The following is a 24,744-nucleotide window of genomic DNA, read 5'->3' as shown; positions in this document are numbered from 1 at the left end:
TGTCAACACCTCTGTATGAGAGGACAGAGTTTACCTCCACAGCAAATCCCAAAGACCTTCAGGACAATCCCCTCTCCAGGAGAAGCTCCCCGACTCCAAAGGCTCCCAAACATAGGTATACACTAAGAACCTAGAGAGACTGCAGTCTAAGGAGAGAAGAACCGAGATACCCTCCCAGCATACATCCTCGTAAAGGGCAATCTGGCCCTTTAGGAGCAGAAGGAACAGCGACAGGGGAGATTCAGCTTGAGCCTGCTGCCACAGAAAGGCCTCGTGCAACACCAGGACAAAATCAGGGAAAACACTGATCCAAGCCCAAAGAGGAGGAAGTAGGAAGACAAAGCGTCTCTGAATTCAGAAGGTCACAAAGCCACTAGAACATTCCCACCATATGGTATCAAAATGGCCACCATTCCCACCTCACAGACTCTGCAGCTGCCATCTCCCCTGAACCAGAGGGTTGCATTGCTGGCTGCCATCACAAGCAAGCCCCCCTAAGAAATATGCACACATCTCAAACTGCCTACAGGGCACCCCCCGCCCCAAGGCTTCCTGACATGCTCTGCAGTGCTATGCCAACTCCACTGGAGTCGACACATCAACCCAGCTCTTCTTCAGACTGGGTAATCCCTCCAACAGCTGGCAAGGAAATCCTGAGGTCAGCCATAAAGCTTCTACAGCTGTGACCCAGCAGAACAGGGAAATGCTTCTTCCTTCGGCTCAGGGAAACCCTCTAGCCGTTGACAAAGGAAGACGCCACCGCCCAGCAGAACAGAGAACCCTTCCTCCACTGTCTCAGAGAAATCCTCCAGCCACTGGCAAGGTAATCCCCGAGGTAGACCACAAAGCATCAGGCCCAGCAGAATGGGGAATCCATCCTCTGCCAGTTTGGAGACTCCCTCTGGCTACAGGAAAGGAAATCCCTGAAGTCACAAACTGCTACAGCCATCACTGAACCAGGAAATCCTTCCAAAGAAGGCCAGGAAAATCCCTCCGACAGCAACCTGAGGAATCAGCACTGCCACACGTGCCCAAGTCTACCCTCTGCCTGCCAGAAACTTCAGCAGCCCCTATCCACTCGAATACCTTCTCTTTTTTTTTTTTTTTTTTTTTTTTTAACAAGTAGCAGAAATCCTGGGCAGTAGGAGAATTGCCCAGGAGGAAAGACTGGGTCAGGAGGCAGAGGCTGGCAACACCAAACATGCACTCTGAAGGCATTCCCCAGGGAGCTCAACAAGAAACCAGTTCACCAACTGGACCAGGAGTGGCCTATCTAGGTACAGAGCAAAAAGCTGCATCCACCCACCTGCTTGGAGATAGGTCCTATATATCTCACAGCTCTTCAAGTGTGTTCTTTCTTCACCTGCTGGTCGATGAACATAACTAATCCACTGGTTTGGAATAATGAGAAGGACGCTATGGAATGGGCTTTTGTAAACATATTTCTTACAAGCTCTGTACCACCAAGTTTTTATAATATAATTGTGTTGACTTTAACCATGTTCTTCTACACTTCTCATACATCTGTTTCTTAATAATATGAATTTTTAAACAAGTGTATATTTAATGCAAACCTCACTATAATTTTCAATTTAATAAAATAATTTGAATTTAAAATGGTAGATGAAATTTAATGTGATGCACATTGGGAAAAAATAACCCAAATCATAATTACCAGATGCTAGGATCCACCTTGGGAGTTGGCACCCAAGAAAAAGATCTGGGTGTCATTGTGGACAATACGATGAAAAATTCTGCCCAATGTGTGGCGGCGACCAAAAAAGCAAACAAGATGCTTGGAGTTATTAAAAAAGGGATGATTAACAAGACTAAGAATGCTATAACCAAGCCTCTGTATCGCTCCATGGTGTGACCTCACTTGGAGTACTGCATTCAATTCTGGTCTTCTTAGCTCAAGAAAGATATAGCGGCACTAGAAAAGGTTCGAAGGAGAACAATCAAGATTATAAGGGGGATGGGGCTTCTCTTGTATGAGGAAAGACTAAAAAAGTTAGAGCTCTTCAGCTTGGAAAACAGATAGCTGAGGGGAAATATGACTGAAGTCTACAAAATCCTGAGTTGAGTAGAATGGGTACAAGTGGATCAATTTTTACTCTGTCAAAAATTACAAAGACTAGGGGACACTCAATGAAGTTACATGGAAATACTTTTAAAACCAATAGGAGAAAATATTTTTTCACTCGGAGAATAGTTAAGGTCTGGCACGCATTGCTAGAGGTTGTGGTAAGAGCGATGAATATAGCTGGTTTTAAGAAATGTTTGGACAATTTCCTGGAGGAAAAATCCATAGTTTATTATTGACAGACATGGGGGAAGCCACTGCTTGCCCTGGATCGGTAGCATAGAATGTTATTACTTTTGGGGGTTTTGCAAGGTACTAGTGACCTGGATTGACCACAGTGAGGATGGGTTATTGGGCTAGATGGACCATTGGTCTGACTCAATAAAGCTATTCTTATGTTCTTATTTTTAAATCCTTGACATTTATCCACTTTAAATGGCTCTCTCTCTCTCTCTCTCTCTCATGGAAATCGCAAGTCAAAAAATGAAAGGACATTCTCATTAAGTTAAAACTGGGTTCTGCAAATTTTAGCCAAACTGAGTTATTTTTCTAGCAAAAAAAAAAAAAAAATCATGCTAATTATATCAAATCAAGCAAGCAGCAAATCTGTCACACAGCAATGGTTATTTGCTTCAGCCCAACATGCCAAACGTATAAAGTTTTTCACCATACCAAAACCATTGTTTTCTTCAGGTGCTGTCACCTGTCTCATCTGCTTCTGAACAGAGAAAGGCCAAGGTTTTGGATATCGTGATGCTAGAATTTTTTTCAAGAGAAAACAGTTTCAATGCAAATTTTGTTACGCTTCTATATATTGTCTTTAGATTGTAAAGCTACATGTAAAATACAAAAATATGAATTTTTTTTTAGAAAAACACAATCTGCGCTTCCTACTAGGAGCTGCAGGGCAGCCCAGAGAAAAGACACCCAGACAGGGTGGACAGAGACTCACACTCCTCTGGCGGGAGCCCTGAAAGGCCAAGCTAAAAACATTTTACTGGGTCCGGTCTAAGAAACAGGAACTTGGAAGCAGCAGTTAGGCTTAACCTCGTTTTATGGCCATGGCTGGCAGGGTAGGGAGCTACACCAAAGGCCTATCATCTGCTATAGGTGGAGAAAGATACTTTAAAATTTTCCACTGAGCACCAGCAAGTTATACCAGCGAGCTCACTGGAAAAAATAAACCCAGTTATCCCCCTCCTACGAGCTAATGGAGGTAGCGAGAATAACCACTCATTCCAAATGCTGCATCTGCTAACCAGTGCCACAGCCACAACCATAACCACGTGTCATGACAACAGCTACCACCAAGCAAGAATAGATATACATTTCTCATTCCTTATATTCCACCTATACTGCTAAGTTCAAGGTGGATTCTATATGAAGAAACCAGAAACAATTCTGGAATATACAAAAAAGCACATCAATATTTACCATAATGTTCAGACCTTACGACGCACCGGACCATAAGATGCACCCACCTGTAGAGGAGGAAAAACCAAGAAAACAAAAATTTGGTTCAGAATTTTGCTCTTGGTTTTTCCTCCTCTGCTTGTATGTGCCTCTGGTGGTCTGCTACTGGGAAGCACGCACACAGCCGCCAGAAGCCGCCCGCAGTCACCCAAAGCCTGAAGCTGCCAGAAGCCGCCCGCAGCATGCAGCTGCCCCCCCCCCCCCCCGGTACCTTTTTAGTGGCGGTTGTCCAGCGCGATCTTCTGGATGGCTGCCTGTGCGTTAGATGAGCAACACACAATGCAGGAGACGACCTTTGCACTTCCTGCCTGGTCCCGCACCGCTATGTGATGGCTGCAGTCAGTAACTGACTGCAGCCAATCACAGAGCAGCACGACCAGGCAAAAGTGCAAAGGTCACGCTCCTGCGGCGCTCTTCTAAAAGACAAGCAGCCGTCCAGGAAACCAAGCTGGACCACTGCCATTAAAAAAAGGTACCAGGGAAGGGAGGGGGGGGGCGCACAGTTTATTCTGTCCATAAGACGCACCTGCACTCCCTTTTTGGGGGTGGAAAAAGAATGTCTTATGGTCCAAAAAAATACAGTAAATATAAATAAATATTAAGATAATTAATTTTCAACTCACAATAAACTATTAAGACAAAGCTATTTTTCTAAATAGCATTGTCTTATTAAATTTCCTAAAATCATAAATTTGCTAATTGACACATATAGTTTATCTATTTCACATTTTTGCTGTTAAAGAAATGATTAGAGAAAATTAATTTGTACCCTTACATGTTGGAAATACTAATTTCATCTGATTCAGAGAGTCAATCATAACTACTTAGTCATTCAATTTCTATACCGTTCTCCCAGGGGAGCTCAGGGTACTAAGAGAAATTTCCTAAGATTTTAGATTCCTAACTGCAATAGTCACTGAGCTAGACCCACTTGTCTGGCTGGATGTTGGCAGCATTGTGCACAGTGACAAATAAAGTGTTATTTTTAGCTGCTTGTAAAATTGAAGATAATTGGTCAAAAATGCTCATTTTTAGTAGTACAGCACAACTTTTGGTGCTAGTTGCAACGATACTAGTATGAGCATCATGGATACAAAAGCAGACCTAAAAAGTTTAATCCAAGTGTGCCCAAACATTTGTTGCAGTTTGTTGCAACAGATTTTGACCAGTTTATCAGCTGCTGTAGCTCTAGAGCAGGGATCTCAAAGTCCCTCCCTTGAGGGCCGCAATCCAGTCGGGTTTTCAGGATTTCCCCAATGAATATGCATTGAAAGCAGTGCCTGCACATAGATCTTATGCATATTCATTGAGGAAATCCTGAAAACCCGACTGGATTGCGGCCCTCAAGGAGGGACTTTGAGACCCCTGCTCCAGAGTAAAAGTAGATACTAGTGCTGCCTGATTTCCAATTCGATTCACTTCAGTTGAATTGATTTGATTTTTTTTTAAAAACGGCCTGGCTGATTCGGTGACTGACCCTCCTCCCCGTGCCTTCCTAAAGCAGGAGTGGCAGCGCTGCCTCTTGCTGGCCTGCCACTACTGCTCCTGTTTCAGGAGGGAGGATCAGTTGGGAAGAGCTGCAAAAATCCTGGTTCTACCTTGTTCCATACTTTGACTGCTTTGGCGTTCTTACCGCAGCCTGCAGAGAGGATCACCGGTGCTCTACACGATCCTTGTAGGCTGCCACCGTTCTCAGAAGCACGTTCTCTCTGATGCAGTCCCGCCCCTCCTCCGACATTAGGGGCAAGATTATGTCAGAGGGAATGTGCTTCTGAGGACGGTGACAGCCTACAAGGATCACATAGAGCACCGGTGATCCTCTCTAAAGGCTGCGGTAAGAGTGGGAGGCCCGGAGGGAAGCTGAAGGGCCTGCAAAGAAGGGTGAGGGGCAGGCCTTCAGGGGGGGGCCCTAGTCTAGAAGTAGGGAAGGGAAGGAGTACTGCTGGATAGGGGGGATCAGAGAAGGGGTACTACTGCACAGGGGGGGGGGAGATAAAAGGAAGGGAGAAGAGGTGCTGCTGGACCTGGCAGAAAGGGAGGGAAAGGAAAGGTGCTACACACTGGAGGGGAGGGTGAGATGGTGCATGGGGAGAGAGTTTGTTGGGTTGGGGGGTGGGAAGGAGGGTTGGGGGGTGGAAAGGAGGGTTGCCACTCGAGGGAAGAGGCAAGGACAGAGAGAGAAAGCATGCAGGAGGCAGAAAGTATTAGACTCATGGAGAGGCCGAGATGAATGGGAAGGCAGAAAGGAGGGAAGGAGAAATGTTACACTGGGGAAGGAGGGAGAGATGCTGGATGAAAGGGTAGTTGAGAAAAAGAGAGATGGCGGATCTGGGGATGGTGGGGTCTATCACTGCAACTGTATGGATGAAGATGAAAAAAGGAAAGATGCCAGACCTCCGGGGGAGGGAAGGGAAACAGAAGGGGAGGACAGAGATAGAAGATGGATGGTTGTCACGGAGAAAGAAGAAAGAAGGAGACCCTGGCAAGCAAGTTATCAGAAGACAATCAGAGCCTGGGACTAACAAGATTTGAATAATGACCAGACGACAAAAGGTAGAAAAATAATTTATTTTCTGTTTTGTGATTATAATATGTCAAATTTTAAACGTGTATTCTGCCAGAGCTGGTGTTACACTGCAAACGTGAGCTAGGATTTAACAGAGAAAGGACGTCTTTTTTGTTTATTTTGTTTACACCACAGTGCCAGTGTGGGTAGGAGAGGGCAAAAGGGGTGAAGAGGCTATAAAAGGGGTGAAGAGAATATAAAATAAACCCACCAGAACATCTGGGGGGAAAAAAAAAAAAAAAGCACCCACTTGGGCAGGAAAATCAAATTAAAAAAAAAAAATCAATTCAATAGGCTGAATCGAATCAAAAAATTATTTTCCTGAATTGAGCAGCACTAGTAGATACAGACTTCTGATGTTATCATAGATTATCCTTGCACTAGATACTACACTGTCAAATTTGCAGCAATTCAGTATGAATAGCTGCATCATAACATTCCTTCAAATTTGGCATCTTTGACACAGGGACTGAAATTCATCAATTTTCAGGGTCAATTATTAAAAAAAAAGTCTGCCTATTATCTTCCTAAAATCAACACTGTTTGAAAGAGAAACTTTTACTCTATAATAGTCTTTTGGTTTTGGCTTTGCAATGGCCACTTATAAATGTACAAATTCACCTCAAGTTAGGAATGCTTGGCAGTGTGTCATGCAATATTTGCATTTATGTTTAATAATTTGAATATCTCTGTATTTCTAACTGTTTTATGCTTGTCAAAGATTTCTAAAGGCTCCACAATATTGTTGTAATATGTGTTTTTTGGTGGCGAGTGAGTTTGGTTATTGGTACTATATTTTGTGCTTCATTTGTTGTTCATTTTTCAGTGAAGGCAGCACTGGGTTTATCAGTTGGTTGCTGTATCAGTCATATTTTCCAGGTATTAAAATAGTTTTTACACTCAGAATTGATAGGTTTTAAGTAGGCCTTGTTGAACCCATTACTACCAATCATTTTAACCGTTTATTGCTTTGGCTCCATTCATGTGCTTTAGTGCTTTATTTTTGAACCTGTGCTAAGATATCCGATTCAGATTGTGTGCTTCGATTTTTAGGTTATAGATAATCAGATTTTGAAAAGGATATAAAACTTTGCTTCCCTGTTCAATTGGGCAAGGTACTGGTGCATTAAAGTGTCATGTAATTTTCCGTGCAAAAAAGACTACATTGAAAAAAGGTTTGAGGATACTGATCATGATCAGGAGCAAAGCTAGCGCAAGCATACCAAGATTGCCTTAATCATGAAGCTCTTTTCCTCACTGAGGCCAGGATTCTTTAAAAAAAATGCATTAAAAAATGACGGTCTGCTAATGCAGCCGTTTTGATAGCAAATTCAAGAAAGCGAGTCATTACCTCCTTCAATGTTGGATAACTTCCTTCTTTTACCCGAATATACTGTTATTCCCCTCTTTATCCTGTAATTACCTTTAATGTCAGGTAACTCTCTTCGGTTACCCGAATATATTGTTATTTCCCACTGCATCCTGTAATTACCTGATTCTTGCTATGTAATTTTATCGGAAAAATTTCCCCACTGTATCCTGTACCACCTATATCCAATACCTCTTCTCCTTCAAAGTTAGACAACTTTCTTCTTTCACCCGAATATACTGTTATTCCCCTCTGTATCCTGTAATTACCTTCAATGTTAGGTAACTCCCTTCGGTTACCCGAATATATTGTTATTTCCCACTGTATCTTGCAATTACCAGATTCTTGCTTTGTAATTTTATCGGAAAAATTCCCCACTGTATCCTTTAATAACCTCAATGTTAGGTAACTCTCTTCTGTTACCCGAATTTAATGTTATTCCCCACTGTAGCCTGTAATTACCTGAATCTTGCTATGTAACTCTCTCGGATAAATTCCTGATAGCTTTAAATTTGTAACATTCTACCATAACATGTAACTTACTTGAATCATTGTTTTATGTAATTCTCTTGGTAATGTCCAGATCTCTTCTAATTGTAATCCGCTTAGAACCACAAGGCACAAGCGGAATAGAAATCACTAATGTAATGTAATGTAATGTAATTCTCAAAAAAAAATAAAAATCACGTATGCAAATGAGGTCGGCGGACAGCAGCCAAGATTCGCTAAATTTACATGCGTCAAGCTGCTGGTGAAAGTGATCGGCACTTGCGCAGAATATAGAAGGAAAGAGGCATGAATGTGTGCATGTCCCGGGAAAGCAATGCCAACGCAATCAGCACGTGCCTTGTTTGAGCATAAAATATGCTTATGTCATATGCGCGCGACACACGTAGCAGTAGCAGTTGGTTGCAAAAGCTGTTGTGTTGAAAAACCCGATAGAAACCCAGCACGAGCAGTTCGCTAAAGATAGAGATAATCGGTTTGGATAATCCGCCACTAAACAGTTGGAAAACAGTCTAGCGACGACGTTAAAGTTTTGAGAGTCTGGGCCTGAATACGAGTCTTTACAGAAGAAATGCTATAATCTTTGGCAAGATAAACCATAATGTAAAGACAGGAATTAGAGCAGTCGATCTTGAAATGGCAGATAAAGTTTGTGCCCTGGTGAAGAAGACACTACTAGTACAAGACAAAAAAACCTGATCTTGCAAGACTGCATTAAATAAAAAGCTGGAAGCAGTATTATCTGCATCATCATCTCAATCTGATGAAGATTTCGCAGCAGAAGAAGTGATAAACAGAAGCTTATCAATTAGGATTTCACCATCTAAAATAAAAATCAGCACTAGAGATAAGCCTGTATATGTGAAAGAAAAAAAAAAAAAGATTACAAAGGCACAAAATGTAACTGGAAATCAAATTGCACGTGCCACAAGTCTAAATTTGCAAAATGAACAACCCAGTTCAAGTAAGCAATGTGAAAATTGTGCCGACTTCCAGTACTTCCTAGAATAACTGAAAGACAAGATAAAAGAATCCAATCACAAAGAAAATATTCAACTTTTAAAACTTGGCCCCAAGAGAAAGGAAGGAAGCTATCAGCAGAAGTTGTCAGCATGGTATAGACCAGCGGTCTCAAACACGCGGCCCACGGGCCGCATGTGGCTCTCCAGGTTTTATTTGCGGCCCGCAGTCTGGAGGCCATCATTCTCTTCCTTTTGGAGCAGCAGCCGGCTCGTTCACTCAAAGCCACGGGTTGGCGGCTCCTTGCGCTATCCACTCCTGCATCGGAAGCCTCTCTGATGTACCAACATCAGAGAGGCTTCAGATGCAGGCGCGGATCTCGCAAGGAGCCACCACCCGCGGCTTTGAACGAACGAGCCAGCCAGACACGCTGCTTCTCCAGTGGCGTACCAAGGGGGGGGGGCGGTCCACTGTTCTCTTCCCTGCAGGGCCGACCAACTCTGGCGGCCCGACATCAATTCTGACGTCGAGAGGACGTTTTGGATAGCCTATCGCTGCCCGGAACGTCCTTTCCGACGTTTGAATTGATATCGGGCAGCGAGAGTTGGTCGGCCCCGTGCAGAAGAGAAGCAGGGAGATGGCCTGTTCCCGATAGCAGCAGCAGCAGCCTATTCCGCGGCGGCGAAAGAAGGTGGGGTGGGGACAGGGAGCCAGAAAAAAAAGCAAAAAATGGGGCACGGAGGAAGGAAGAAAGAAGGAGTGGGGACAGGGAACCAGAAACAAAGCAAAAAATGGGGCATGGAATCAGAGAAAGAAAGAAAAAGTTGGGGGAGGGAATGAGGTCTGGAGGAGAGGAAGCATACAGGAGGCTGAAAGAAGGGAAGAAGTATTGGATGCACAGTCAGAAGAATAAAGTGCAACCAGAGATTGATGAAATTACCAAACAAAGGTAGGAAAATGATTTTATTTTCAATTTAGTGATTGAAATGTGCCAGTTTTGAGAAAGAAAAGATATTGAACTGTAAATGTGAGTGCTGCAGAAAAAAATAGAGTACTTGGAGGGCCGCAGAAAAAATAGTTAATGTCTTATTAAAGAAATGACAATTTTGCATGAGGTAAAACTCTTTATAGTTTATATATCTTTCCTTTTAACTGTTAAAGGAAAGTTTTATAAACTATAAAGAGTTTTACCTCATGCAAAATTGTCATTCTTTAATAAGGCATTAACTATTTTTTCTGCGGCCCTCCAAGTACTGACAAATTCAAAATGTGGCCCCACAAGGGGTTTGAGTTTGAGACCACTGGTATAGACGTATTTTTTAAAGATGAATTCAGCAGACTAGGGCCTGAAAAGAAGGATAATATATGTCTGTGAGAATTTCAGGAATAGAGACATACAAACAGAAACAGTTGCTGTTTTGCAATTTATGGGAAATGTATGTTTGCTACTGGAATCAAAATGGACCAGATATTGGATTCTCAAAATTTTATGAACTCAGACCAAAGTGGTGTGTGACAGTTGGATCAGCAGGCATGACATGCCATTGGTATTTGTGCACTTCATCAGAATGTAAAGCTTATGCTTAGTGGAGCAATCAATCAATGAGAATTACAAGGAACTTCTTGGCAAAGCAGTTTGCAGCCTGGAATCCAAGGAATGTATACTCCATTGCTGTGAAGAGTGCTCTGGACCAGAAGAGGTGGAATCTGCATTTGCCAGCTATTTCGAAGATAGCAATCCAGAAGAACTGATTGAGTACAAGTGGGCTCTTACTGATCGGAATACCTTAGAAATTAAATATCTAACAACAGAAGAATTTACTCAGGAAATTGCAATAAAAATTTAGAATTTGTCATGCCATCACTACATAGCAAAGCATCAAAGTTTGCATCTGAAAACTCTTAAAAGCAACCTGAAGGAAGATATAAGCTTATTGTGTTAATGGACTTTGTTGAAAATTATTAATTTCTTGTTGAAGACTCAGGGCAAGGTTTCCATTGGGAGAATAGTTGGGCATAGTGCTACCCGATTCACTTTGGTGAATCAATTTGTTTGCTGGGGGGGGAAAAAAAGAAAAAAAAAAAAAATCGGACTCACCAATTCAGGCCTCCTAAAGCGGCAGAGGCAGCACTCTGAACAAGCTGCTCCTGGCCTGCCCTGCCCTGCTGGGGCCTTCCCTCTGCCACATCACTGATGGCATCACTGATGATGCAACAGAGGGAATCCCATGCAGGCAGGCTGCAAATAGCCTGTTCACTGCTGCTGCTGCTTTGGGGGCCGGAAAGTTGAGGTCTCATAGTAGGGGGGGGGTGTTGATCAGGAAGTGCTGCACAGGGGGATAAGGAGGAATGGAAGGCTGCTGCACAGGGGGATGGGAGGGATGGAAAACTACTGCATATGGGGGAGAGGAGAAAGAAAGTATTGTTGGACATGGGGAGAGAAGGGAAAGATGCAACAAAGAGGTAGAAAGGGGTGAGGGAGAAATCTTGCATATGGTGCAGGATAGAGAAACATGCATGGAGAAGGGAGAGAGAAATGTTGAACATAGGGTGGAAGGCAGGGAGAGAGAAAGAAATGTTTCAAATTATAATGGAGGGGAGGAAGGGAGAGATGCTGAATGGAGGAGAGTAGAGAGTTTTGACCCAGGGCATGAGAGAGCAAGAGCGCATGAATGAGCAAGAAAGAGCATGTGAGAGCGAGTGAGAGCAATGGTAGATAGTAGGAAAGAAACAGAAAATGTTGCATGTGGAGGTGGTAGGGAAGCTACAGAGATGAAAGATGAATGGTGAGAACAGAGAAAGAACAAAATGTCAAATGGACAGGAGACCCTGTTGAGCAAACAGAAGACAAACAAAAACCAGAGCCTAGGGACCAACATGATTTGAAAAATAAAATGGACCAAACAAAAAGGTAGAAAAAATATTATAATCACAAAACAGAAATTAAATTTATGTCAGATTTGAAATATGTATCCTGCCAGTACTGGTGTTAGGTCCTAGCTCACATTCGCTATCTAAGAGAGAGAAGTCTTTTTTGCTTCGTTTACACCACAGCACCGGTGTGGAGTTGAAGAGGCTACAAAAATAAACTCGCCAGGCTGTTTGGAAACCCCCCCCCCAATGCCCGATTGGGCAGGAAAAGTGAATTAAAAAAAAAAAAAATCAATTCAAAAGGCCACATCGAATCAAAAAATTTTTCACTGAATCGGGCAGCACTACTCTTGCAACAGTTCATCATTTATTGCAATTTGTAAAAATTTTTTTGTTATCGGTGACTGCCTGTGTCATGATACAATTGCTGTGCATATTTTCATGAAATAATTAATCAAGTATATAAAAGGCAACGTTTGCTCAAATATGCCACATCCACTACTTTAGTATTGGCTCTAGTGCGCAATACAAAACTTTCAATAATTTTCTTAATTTCTGCCATCATAAAAGATTTTGGAATGATTGCTGAATAGAATTTTTTGCTACAAGTCATGGTAAGTCACCATGCGATGGCACTGGAGGTACAACAAAGCGCTTAGCAGTTAAAGCAAGCTTATAGTATCCACCTGAATGCCGGATTCTCACGCCTAAAGATTTTTTTTTTGACTTTTGCAATAAAAGTATTCATGGAGTTAAATTTGCATTCATCAGCAAAGAGGAAACTGAACAAGAATGAACATTGTAAGAGGAAAAATTCCAGCATGGCCACACTAGCAAGAGAAAATCATCATTCTTTGCCAATCAATGAACCGACAATTCAGGTCAGCAGGGTTTCAAATGATACAACATCATTTTTTAGCCAAGATTAGCGACAATGATGAAAAAGGAATTCTAATAGAAGACCTTCAGCCAGGGCAATATATTGCTTGCATTTTTGACAAAGAGTGGTGGTTTGGAAACGTATGTGAACCCTCCGCTGAACAGAAAGAGGCCTTAATAAGCTTTATGCATCTGCATGGCCCAGCAAATTTTTTTTAATGATCTTCAAAAAGTGATACTTGCTGGGTTCCACAGCAGCATATCATTGTGGTTACTCTAGCTTTATCAGTGACATCATCTGGGCGGCAGTATAGTTTTCCTGAAGTTAATCAGCTGCAGATTAATGAAGCTTCATGAAAGTTCAAGTAGTCCAGACAATGCAGGCTTGGGATCCTGTGGAAAAGAAACCCACCCAAGTCTGTTGTTGCATGGCTACTGGGCATGGCCCCCATGGCGATGGTGATACTGGTTTGTCTTGGGCATTGTCTGAGCTTCTTTTTTTGACTACAGTACTTACTTCCTGCAATGTCTACGAGCTACTGTTTAAAACGTTGCATTGTTTAAAATTGATGCTTTGTTTATGAGTTAGGTCACATTGTTTAAATATTGTGCAAGTCCTTAATAGTGATGCATAGTCTTCCATCAAATGGCTACAATTGTATTACGGAGAACAATTTTCAGCTGTATTGCCTGCTTTCTCTTTAGATGTTATATCTTCATGCGCATTATTGTAATCCAGCATCATTGTTTCATTGTTTTTACCAGAATTTGGATGCAACTTGTGGCTTGTTTTTATCTTTTAGGTATGTATGTCCATTCTACTCATATATTTAGAGTGATATTCTTACGTTGTGATATTTATGTCATGTGGCTTTAGAAACATAGAAGATGACGGCAGAAAAGGGCTACAGCCCATCAAGTCTGCCCACTCTGCTTACCCACCCCCTGTCTATGCCCTAATGACCCAATTTCCTTATCTTGACCCTCGTAGGGATCCCACATGGGTATCCCATTTATTCTTAAAGTCTGGCACGCTGTCTGCCTCGATCACCTGCACTGGAAGCTTTGTGTATTTACAATGTACATTAAGCTCTTTATTGTTATCAGGCATCATTCTCTTATTGTTTCACCAAAATTCGGATTTGATTTTGTCTTTTATCATTTGGGTATTTATTTTAAAAATTTATATACTGAATAAAACTATGCGGTTAACATATTGGTTAAATATATATATACTAGTCTTATAGCCCATTACATTAACGGGTGCTAGAATATGTGTGTGTGTCTACCTATTTCTTACTCTCTCTCTCCTTAGCCGCTTTTTGTATTTCTTTTTCCTCGGCTGTCCACCACCACCCCTTGCCTGCTCCCCCTGTCCATTCTCCCTTCTTTTTACCTCCCCTGTGTCTACCACCACCCCTTCACTGCTCCCCTTATCCAGCAACAGCTCTTCTCCCTTTGTTTTACCTCCCCCCTGTCCGGCAGCACCTCTTTCCTGCTCCCCCTGTCCAGCAGTAGGCCTCCCTTTCCTATTGGTTTTAAAAGTATTTCCCTGTAACTTCGAGGGTCCTCTACTCTTTATACCCGTTCTACTCCACTCAGAATTTTGTAGACTTCAATCATATCTCCCCTCAGCCAACTCTTTTCCAAGCTGAAGCGCCCGTTTTAGTCTTTCCTCATATGAGAGGAGTTCCATTCCCTTTAACATCTTGGTTGCTCTTCTTTGAACCTATTCTAGTGCCAAACAGATAGCTCTATTGGTCTTTTCCTCCATACATCTTTCCAAGGTAGCCAAGAGAGAAAAGAAATTCTCAATAATTAAGTAAGAATAGACTTTCCCACTTGCTGTGTCACAAACCCCCAGTGGCAAACTGTCCCTACTCAGTGTCCACTAACAGCAGAACTAGACAACATAAGCTTTCTGAAAGAGAACTCTTCAAAAGAGCTTTAAATTTAAAAAGAGGATTCAGTACAGTACACAAAAGTCATGGAAGAGGATTCCATTAGGTCAGGCCTATGAATATAAACATGGAATTTCAAGAAACTAAAAAAAATTAAATAAATAAATAATCTAAAAGAACAATTAAGAGATGTTGCCAAGTAAGAATATACAGTGACAGAAGCGCAGACAATGTTATAAGTTGACCATATGGATGGAAGCATTACCCATGATTGAACAAAGCATACACTGCCCAATGGAGTGGGACCACAGGATTCCAGAAACTTCATCATTCTCTGTTTTAAAAGCGTTTCCATTAATTTGCTTACCAGTAAGTCTGACTTCTGTGGTAAGCTAATTAATGGAAACGCTTTTAAAAACAGAGAATGAATGGTGAAGTTTCTGGAATCCTGTGGATTACAGGACCGGAGGCAACATGGATTCACTAGAGGTAGGTCTTGTCAGATAAATCTGATCAATTTCTTTGATTGGGTGACTAGAGAATTGGATAGAGGATGTGCGCTAGAGGTAGATTTTAGCAAAGTGTTTCACACAGACGTCTAATAAATAAACTGAGTGCCCTTGGGATGGGTCCCAAAGTGAAGAGCTAGGCTGGGTCAAGAACTGGTTGAGTGGAAGGCGACAGAGAATAGTGATTGTTGGAGATCACTGAAGAAAGGGATGTTACCAGTGGTGTGCCTCAAGGTTCTGTTCTTGGGCCTGATCTTTTTTTAACATTTTTATAAAGATTTGCCTCTTTACGGATGATACCAAATTCTGCAATAGAGTCGACACCTTGGATGTGGTGAATAACATGAAGAAAGACCTGGCAAAGCTTGAAGAATGGTCTGAAATGTGGTAGTTAAAATTTTATACTAAGAAATGCAAGGTTATACATTTATGCTGCAAAACTCCGAGGGAACGGTACAGTTTAGGAGGTGAAGAATTTATGTGCACGACGGAAGAGCAGGACTTGGGGGTGATTTAATGTGATGATCTTAATGAGGCCAAACAGGTTGAACAGGTGACAGTGAAAGCTAGAGGGATGCTAGGTTGCATAGGGAGAGGCATGGCCAGTAGGAAAAAGGAGGTAATGACGCCTCTATATAAGACTCTGGTGACTCTATATAAGACTCATTTAGAATATTGTGTACAATTCTGGAGGCTGAACCTTCAAAAAGATATAAAAAGGATGGAGTCGGTCAAGAGGAAGGCTAATAAAATGGTGTGTGGTCTTCATGATAAGGCGTATGGGGACATACTTAAAGATCTCAATCTGTATTACATCTCTTGATAAATTTAAAAGTAACTTGCAGGCCTTTCTTTTTAAAGATATAATAGTCCTTCTAAGGACGGTAATGGAAACCAGTTCCATGCCATTTTTTAATCACTTTAGCCTATTTTACAAAATACTAGACTATTTTATTGTTCCCCTTCCTTTTGTTCTGGTCCTTCTCCCCCGCTTTCTCTTTTTACAAATTGTATTTCCGCCCTTTTCCATCCTGTATCGGTAAGTTAATGTTTGTCAGTGCGTTTGATTGTTTGTAGCATTATTTGTAATTTGTTTTTAACGTACGCTCTTTTTATATTTTGTTCTTATATTATGTAGATCCGCTTTGAATTTTGATAAGGCGGAATATCAAATTTTTAAATAAACCTGAAACCTGAGATATGATGGAACCATTCCTTTTGGTGTGAGTTTTTTGCCAATGACAAAAACAACACTAGCTTAAAAATCATCAATGATTGCTACGTGATAAAGTATTTCTTGAGGCTCTCTCTCCACCTTTTTAGATTGAATGGGGAATCTGAGAAATTGAGTCCACTGCTGGTGGGTGACATTTTCATATGTTGTTGTTTTTCTGTCACTACCATTTATTATTTATTTGAGAGACATTTACCGTAAATACCTACGTAATGTAAATGCGCACGAGTCGAGTCTCTTTCATTTGAAAGGAAACTCTACAATGAGAGGGCATAGGATGAAGTTAAGAAGTGATAGGCTCTGGAGTAATCTAAGGAAACACTGTTTTACAGAAAGGGTGGTAGATGCATGGAACAGTTTCCTGGAAGAGGTGGTGGAAACAGAGACTGTGTCTGAATTCAAGAGGGCCTGGGATAGGCACGTGGGATCTCTTATAGAGAAAGAGATAATGGTTACTGTGGATGGGCAGACTGGATGGGTCATTTGGCCTTTATCTGCCATCATGTTTCTATGACCATGGAGTACTCTTCTTTGGCTCTACTACTACCATTTATCATTTCCATAGCTCTGAAAAGCATACGCAGAACTGTACAATATACTGCATTCCTCTGAAAGGGTGAATGAACACGTGGTTAAAGGTGAGTCAATTGATATTGTGTATTTGAATTTTCAAAAGGCATTTGACAAAGTACCTTATGAAAGACTTCTGAGGAAGTTAGTGAGTCATGGGATTGGAGGTAATGTCCTTTTATGGATTAAGTTTACAAAACACACATTCACAAATGGCAGTGCAACAGAAGACCATCGCTAAGCACGAGTAAGGAACAGACCCAAACGGGAGGAGAAAGCGTCAGACAAGCTCTCCCACCCTCACAGCAGTGGCTTAAGGTGTTCAGGCAGGAAACCTCATAGGCACAAAAAACCTCCCGCGGGTCTCTCAAGTGGCATGCAACTCTGACTTATCTTAGTAAAGCTGCCACTTGTATCACTCTGATCACCGTTTTGACCCACAGTTTTATGGCATTGCACAGCATCTTGAGAAAGCCGTAGGAGGTTTTTTGTGCCTATGAGGTTTCCCACCTGAACACAGGTTTTATTATAGCAGATACCTCAAAAGGAATTATCAGGAAAGAAATGGAGAACAAAGATGAAAATGTTACAATGCCCTTGTATCGCTCTATGGTATGGTCACACCTCAAATACTGTGTGCAATTCTGGTCACCATATCTCAAAAAAGATGTAGAGGTATTAGAAAAGGTACCGAGAAGGGTGACAAAATGATAAAATGGATAGGATGACTTCCCTATGAGGAAAGGCTAAAGCGACTAGGGCTCTTCAGCTTGAAGAAGAGACAACTCACGGGCAATACAATAGAAGTCTATAAAATATTGAGTGGAGTGGAAAGGGTAGACGTGAATCGTTTGTTCACTTTTTTCAAAAATACAAGGACTAGGGGACATGCAAAACTACTAAGTAGTAGATTTAAAACAGACTAGAGAAAATATTTCTTCACACAATGTGTAATTAAACTTTGGAATTTGTTGCAGAGAATGTGGTGAAATCAGTTAGCTTAGCGGGATTTAAAAAAGGTTTGGATAATTTTCTAAAAGAGAAAAAAGTCCATAGGCCATTATTGAGATGGCTTAGGGAAATCTACTGCTTATTCCTAGGATAAGCAGCATAAAATCTGTTTTTCTACTTGGGATCTAGCTAGATACTTAGCACCTAGGTTGGCCACTGTTCTAAGTTTCCACTGTTCTAAGTTTCATTGATAACAAAGGGTATATCAGCTCTCCAACACGAGTTTATCTATAATGTGCTGATAACGATCAAGAAATTGATACTGACATATCGGGTGTCAGAACCCCCTCCCCCATCCTCTCCCTCCCACACAACAGTATCTGAAACAAATGAAGGAACTGACTAAATTTGAGATCTGGACATATTTTTTTACATCCAAATAAGAAATATTACATTGCATTAAGAGAAGGTTTCTTGGAACTGTATGCTAACAATCATAGTGGGACTTAGAGGAGAGGGAAGGGGATGTAACAGAAATATGAAGGCAGATAAAAGGCCAAATAGCCCGTCCAGTCTGCCCATCTGCAGTAACCATTACCTCCTCCTCTCTCTAAGAGATCCCACGTGCCTATCTCATACTTTCTTGAATTCAGACAGTCTTTCTCCATCACCTCTTCCGGGAGACTGTTCTGCGCATCTACCACAGTATTTCCTTAGATTTACTCCTGAGCCTATCACCTCTTACCATCATCCTTTGCCCTCTCATTTCAGAGCTCCCTTTCAAATAAAAGACTCGACTCATGCGCATTTACGCTACATAGGTATTTAAACATTTCTATATCTCCCCTCTGCCGCCTTTCCTCCAAAGTATACGTATTAAGATCTTTTAAGTCTGTCTCCATACGCATTATGACGCACCATTTTAGTAGCCTTCCTCTGGACCGACTCCATCCTTTTTATATCTTTTTGAAGGCGAGGTCTCCAGAATTGCACACAATATTCTAAATGAGGTCTCACCAGGGTCATATACAAGGGCTTCAATACCTCCTTTTTTCTACTGGCCATGCTTCTCTCCCTAGTATCCAAATTTAGTCATATCTATTAGTAAGCGTGACAAAATCTCCAGAACATTTAGAAACTAAGGGCTAGATTCACTAACCTACCCTATCGTGCCTGATCCAAAGCCGAACCGCGGCAGGCCAACAAATTCACCAAGGGTCAGCAGTCAAATGGGGGCGATCGTAGGAACACCCCCCACATGGATCGCTAGTGAGCGATCCTTAAGCATGCACAGACCATCTTCTTTGTCTGTAGATGGTCTGTGCATGCTTACAGAGCTGCGAGCTGCTTTTTTTTTTCCTCTTAATTTTTTAATACTTCGCGAGCCCATGGTTTTAATCCGTTTTAAACCCGCGGGTTAAAGCCACGGGCTCGCACTGAGGGGGAAGGGCAGGAGAGTCGGGGCGGCAAGACAGATTCGGGGTACAGGGCGGCTCATCAGGGCAGAGAGTGGGGCGGCAAGGCAGGAGAAGTCGGCAGAGAGCAGGAAAGGTCGTGAGCGACTGGTCTTTTTTGATCGGCCAGCCCAGTGTTCCTGAAAAAGTTTAGTGAATCGTGTCCTTCCTGCTTTGCATGCCGTTTCCCCTCACTTCCCCTCATTTGCATGCGCAGATCGGAAGCGGATCGACCACGAGATTAGTGAATTGGGTCAGGGTTGCAAACCAATCAGTACATGATCGGTAAGCTTTGTGAATCTAGTCCTAAAAGTCCATCTGAACTAGGGCTAATTAAACTGCATCCAAAGTGATTACTGATGGTTTAATCAAATGAACAGAAGCAGGTTCTCCCTTTTCAGGCTGTTGGTTGGGAGAGAAAATTAGGCCCTATAATAAAAGCATCTGTATCTTATGATCATTATAGGAAAATGTTTAAAACTTACTTATTTAAGCAATTTAGGGGTGAATAATGTAGATCAGTGTTCTTCAACCTTTTTACAGCTATGGACCGAAAGAAATAAAAGAATTATTTTGTGGACTGACATCGGTCCGCAGACTGGTGGTTGAAGAACACTGGGCTAAGTCGTGGGCCAGACTCTGCCCATCTCTACCCAATCTCCACCCCAGACCCTGCCCCCCCTAGTCCTAATTGTAACACTATTTTTTCCATTCATTTTTCATATATACACACACATTATAATCTTATTAACAACGCATCAATCGCACTGCGGACCGGCAGTTGAAGAACACAGTTTTGGGCCTGGTGCACATGTCGGCTCTGAGGACCGGCAGGAAATTTCTGTGGACCAGCACCGGTCCATGGATCGGTGGTTGAAGAACACTGATGTAGATGATGTAATGTTTCCATTGTTATTTTGTAATTTAAATCATATTTTGTAATACACAGTTCTTTTTAAGTTAACTGCATAGAACTGCGAGGTGTTTACCATATACAAATGGAGTGCTATGTTATTAGCCAATGGTCTCCACCAATCCAATCCCCTTCCGTCCCCAACATCTACACAAAAGTCCCTGGTGGTCTAGTGCCCCTTCTCCCCAACCAGATCCCACCCCCCATTTTTAAAAGAAAAACAAAAATAACTAGTATCTTCAACCCTTCCCAAATTTGCCAATCAATCAATTTGCCATATAAGGGAAAAACTCCCTTCCCTTATATAATAAATATTGCCATACTAGGACAGGTCGATGGTCCATCAAGTCCAGTATCCCATTTCCAACAGTGGCCAATCCAAGTCACAAGTACCTGGCAAGATCCTAAAAGTATAAAACGGATTTTATGCTGCTTATCCTAGAAATAAGCAGTGGATTTTCCTAGATCCATCTTAATATGGCTTATAGACTTCTGTTTTAGGAACTTGTCTAAACCTCTCATTAAACCCTGTTAAGCTAACTGCTTTTATAATATTCTCTGGAAATTAATTTGAGTCTAATTACACAGTGAGCAAAGAAATATTTCCTCCAATTTGTTTTAAATGTACTACTTAATTGCTTCATTATGTGCCCCCCACATGGGGAAGGGCTCTGCCAGTTTGAAGAGGGCAATTACATAGGCATGAGCAAGTGGATATCACTCCTGCCTCTTTTGAGGTATGATCAGGGAGGGGGGTAAAGAAGGGTTGAGGGGTACAGCTAGACACCAGGGATTATTTTCTTTATTTTCTTTATAAAATTGGAAAAGGGGATCTGATTGGAGGGGAACACAATCACCAAAGTCTTTTATGTAGATCTGGGGTTGAGGGTAGAAGTGAAATCAGATCATTAAGGGGAAACCACCATATAATTTTTTTTTTTAAATCTACTGAGGGGCAGATTCACATCAGGTCAGGGAGAGAAATTAATGAGGCCACTATATTCAAAGCATATGGTCAGGGGAATGCTACTAGATACTCTTTGCTGCCCTGGACCTAGCAGAAGAAAAAATTCTGCAATGGCCGCATTAACATGCATTTTAATGAGGTCTGTGGTAAGGCTTTTCATACAAGTTAACATTCACACAGAAACCATTCCTGCACTACTACTTACACTCTAACTATACTACGCCCGCATTAACTGCATGGGAAGTTTTCTACATGGGTCCTTGAATTCCTGTAAAATATCTATACAATAATTGCAACCAGTCCTTATTTTCATTAAGGTAAATAAATTTAAAAAGAACAGGTCAGGCTGGCCAATGAGGGTCTCAACCTCTCACTCCAATTAGTGAAAACAAGGACAAACTTGCTGAACTTCAAAAAGACTTGGCATGACCTTGCATAACATCAGCCTACTTAGAAGGGTTTCTCCCATAGTCTCTAAATGAGCAACTGCCTCCCCTCGTATCTTTTCAAAATAAGGAGAAATGGGAGCGTGATATTACTTTTGACACCTCAAAAATACTGCACGCCCATTGTTCCCACATGACCATATCGATTTCGAACAACTTGAATCCAAATCGTTACTATATGACTCCATTAAAGGCAAAAGACCTAACCCCAAAAAATTGCATGCAGTTATACTTTCTTGGTTGTTTCTTTGGCGAGTAAACTTAAATCCGCCCTAAAATAGAAATCAAGCGACTACAATATAGCCTGAATCTTGAGCAACGAACAAATATTGTTCTGCAGTAAGGAATTGCACTATCTCCTAATTGTACAGCTCCCCAAATTGTAAATCCACTGGAATTGCACTATCCCCTAATTGTACAGCTCCCCAAATTGTAAATCCACTGGAATTGCACTATCCCCTAATTGTACAGCTCCCCATATTGTAAATCTACTGGAATAGCCAGTCATCTTTTCTGTATCCTAATCCCTAAATTGTAATTCTCCAATCTTCTTGTAATTCTCCTGGAAATGTCCAGCTATTTCTTTTGTAATCGGCCCAGAACTGCAAGGTAGGGGCGGAATAGAAGCCATTAATGCAATGCAAAAGTAAGAGATGCGCACATGATTGCTTTCCCTTGTGGTCGACAGCCAGATGCTTAGTTGGCCAAAAGGTTTTGCTCCCCGAATGGCAATAGAATCTCCAGATGAATTCTGCCCCGTTCCTTCACTCACAAAACGACCTCAAAGGATGAAGGGAAAAGGAAAACAAGCTGCTCGTTAGCCACACCCTCCATGCTTCAAACTTTCCGAATGATGGTCACACCCACGTTGGAAAGATCCCATAAAAATAGCTTCAATGGCACCTCGGAAAAGACCTCTCTCTCTGCTGCCTACGACTGTTTTGTGATGGAGGAGAGAGATCAAATTAAGGAGGGTGAAGGAGCAGCTTACAAAGAGGTCACTTGAGGTCAGGCAAATCCTGGTGGTTTGTAGCCAATCCCGATCGCATCCGGGATACTGGACCAAACTTATTTTTGTAGAGTGCAATAATTCTTTTTATTAATCTGTTGTATTTAAAGCCCCTCCCCCTCCCCCACAAACATCCTGGTTCTGTAGCACTCATACACCAAACTGGCTACCTAGTAATAAAGGTCACCGGATCGGCGATGAGCCCCCGCCTCCCCTCCCCTCTTACCTTGTGCTATAGCTATGGACTCGAAGCGATGCAGCTCCCGCAGCAGGCAGCTCCTCTCCGAAGGGTGCAGGCTGTAAATGAAATCCCGGGCTCCAGGACCGGTGTTGAGCGGCTCCATGCTCTCTTTCCTCGGATGCGTGCCCAGCGCCCGGCACCAGAGCGCTACAGCCGCTCTCGTGCCGCACCGGGGCTTTAGGGAGGCGGCGGCGGGCCGCAGGGCGATCCGGCTGAGCAAGGGCAACATAGCGACGCCGCGTTCCGCTCCTTCCCCCCCCCACCCCCCACCCTGCAGGCAGCGGTCGGGGGCGGGCGTAAAATCCCCCCCTCCCCGAGATACTCCTTCGGCACTAGGTCAGTCACAGCGCGGCTGCATTGAATCCGCGGGCCCAGGAGAGGAAACAACCTTGGAAGTAGCTTTTACTTCTTTCTCCCTTTTTGGGGGTGGGGGGGTTCTCGGTAAATAAGAGAAAACGCACTCCCTCTGCCTCGGCGCCGGATAGCTCAAATCAGAAAAGGGGCGAAATAATAATAAATAAATTAAAAAAAAAAAAACAAGCCAAGTCACGGGAAGTCAGCGGTAGAAAAAGTGAAAAGTGCCCTTGGGAGGATGCGAGGGTTGCTTGTCAGCGAGGAGGAGCAGCAAGGGCTGAACCCACTAAAAACATTTTTTTTTAATATATGCAAATGCCCAAAACACTAAAAAAAAAAAACACACAAAAAAAAAACCAACCCCAAAAGGCAGGAGCAGCAATGTTAAAAAAAAATAGTGCAAATCTCAGACGAAAGGAGCGAGCAGAGCGCCTCTGCCCTTCCCACAGTTAAAGGGACTTCTCAATAATCTCTTCCCCCCCCTCCCTTCAAATCCCTCCGCACACCCTCCAGCAACAGTCTGCTCCTACTCTGATTGCGTTTGCGCGGGCTCTTTATTGGCTGTAATTGTTTCGGCAAAGAACAAAGCGCAGGCATGCTCTGACTCCGAGCCAGTCGCTGACAGAACCACCAATTCGAGCGGCGGGGCCCGCTGGGATGGGAGAGTGGGGGGGGGGAGGGGATGAGCAACGTCATCACGGCTGCGTCTTTTGTCTCTTTCGGTCTCGCAGCTGTTTGGCTGGAAAGGCTGCCTGACGTCGGTGGTGGGTGGAGCGTCTGCGGGCGTGAGTAGTGTTTAGTCTCCTGCACCCCCGTTGGCAGCCGGCGGCGCATTGTTTGTTAGAGTTTGTGATGAAGTGGTGTGTTCGGCTACGCCTAGATTGCCAGCTCTGCTGTTTTAGTCCGGGGCTGTCACGTGGTTAGAGATCAGCTGATGCTAAGAATGATCTTCGTTTGGGAAAACGCAGTGTCGCTAATTTGCTCTGTAGGTTATTTTTCCTAATCACTGCTTCTCTTTTGCATTCCTGATAAATACTAGTTTCTACTAATCGGTCTAATGCGGGAAGGGTCCTGGGATCAGGTTTTAATGCACTGTGCCAAATTTTAAAAATGTTGGTGCAGGACTGGAAGTGTTAGAGTCTTAGCGACTTGATGAATTACAGATCTAAAAAGAAATCGATTTTGTGCACCTCCAGCGTCATCCCTAAGGTTGTTTTCAAAGTGTCCAGCAGGACTGGAAAGCAGTGTGCAAGTGAGATTTCGTCGCCAGAGATGATGGAGGCAGAGTCCAAAAACAAGTAGAAGTAGGTTCCTGTTTAAACCCAAGAGTTTTGATGCTTTGCCTTTCAATTCAGGCCTTCTAGTGCAGAGCATGGTAAGACCCTGGACAAGAGATGTGCAAAACAAGACAGTCAGAATAGTGAAGGGGAAGGTGCCTTGCTCTGCTTATGAGCTAGCTGAGCTCTATAAAGGAGGGAGCAAATGAA

General features: G+C 42.6%; 1 protein-coding gene across 1 annotated transcript in view; it reads right to left on the bottom strand.

Moving 5' to 3' along the window:
• Positions 1 to 23,941, bottom strand: part of TMEM65 (transmembrane protein 65) — a 76,770-nt gene extending 52,829 nt beyond the window's left edge. Inside the window, exon 1 of the mRNA XM_033929747.1 lies at positions 22,889 to 23,941. Coding sequence (XP_033785638.1) covers positions 22,889 to 23,132 — 244 coding nt within the window. The 5' untranslated portion in view covers positions 23,133 to 23,941. The remainder of the gene's footprint in view (positions 1 to 22,888) is intronic.
• Positions 23,942 to 24,744: the final 803 nt, after the last annotated feature.

This window comes from Geotrypetes seraphini, chromosome 2 (assembly GCF_902459505.1).
Source record: "Geotrypetes seraphini chromosome 2, aGeoSer1.1, whole genome shotgun sequence".
Lineage (NCBI taxonomy): Eukaryota > Metazoa > Chordata > Amphibia > Gymnophiona > Dermophiidae > Geotrypetes > Geotrypetes seraphini.
This window is presented reverse-complemented; position numbering and strand designations above follow the sequence as displayed.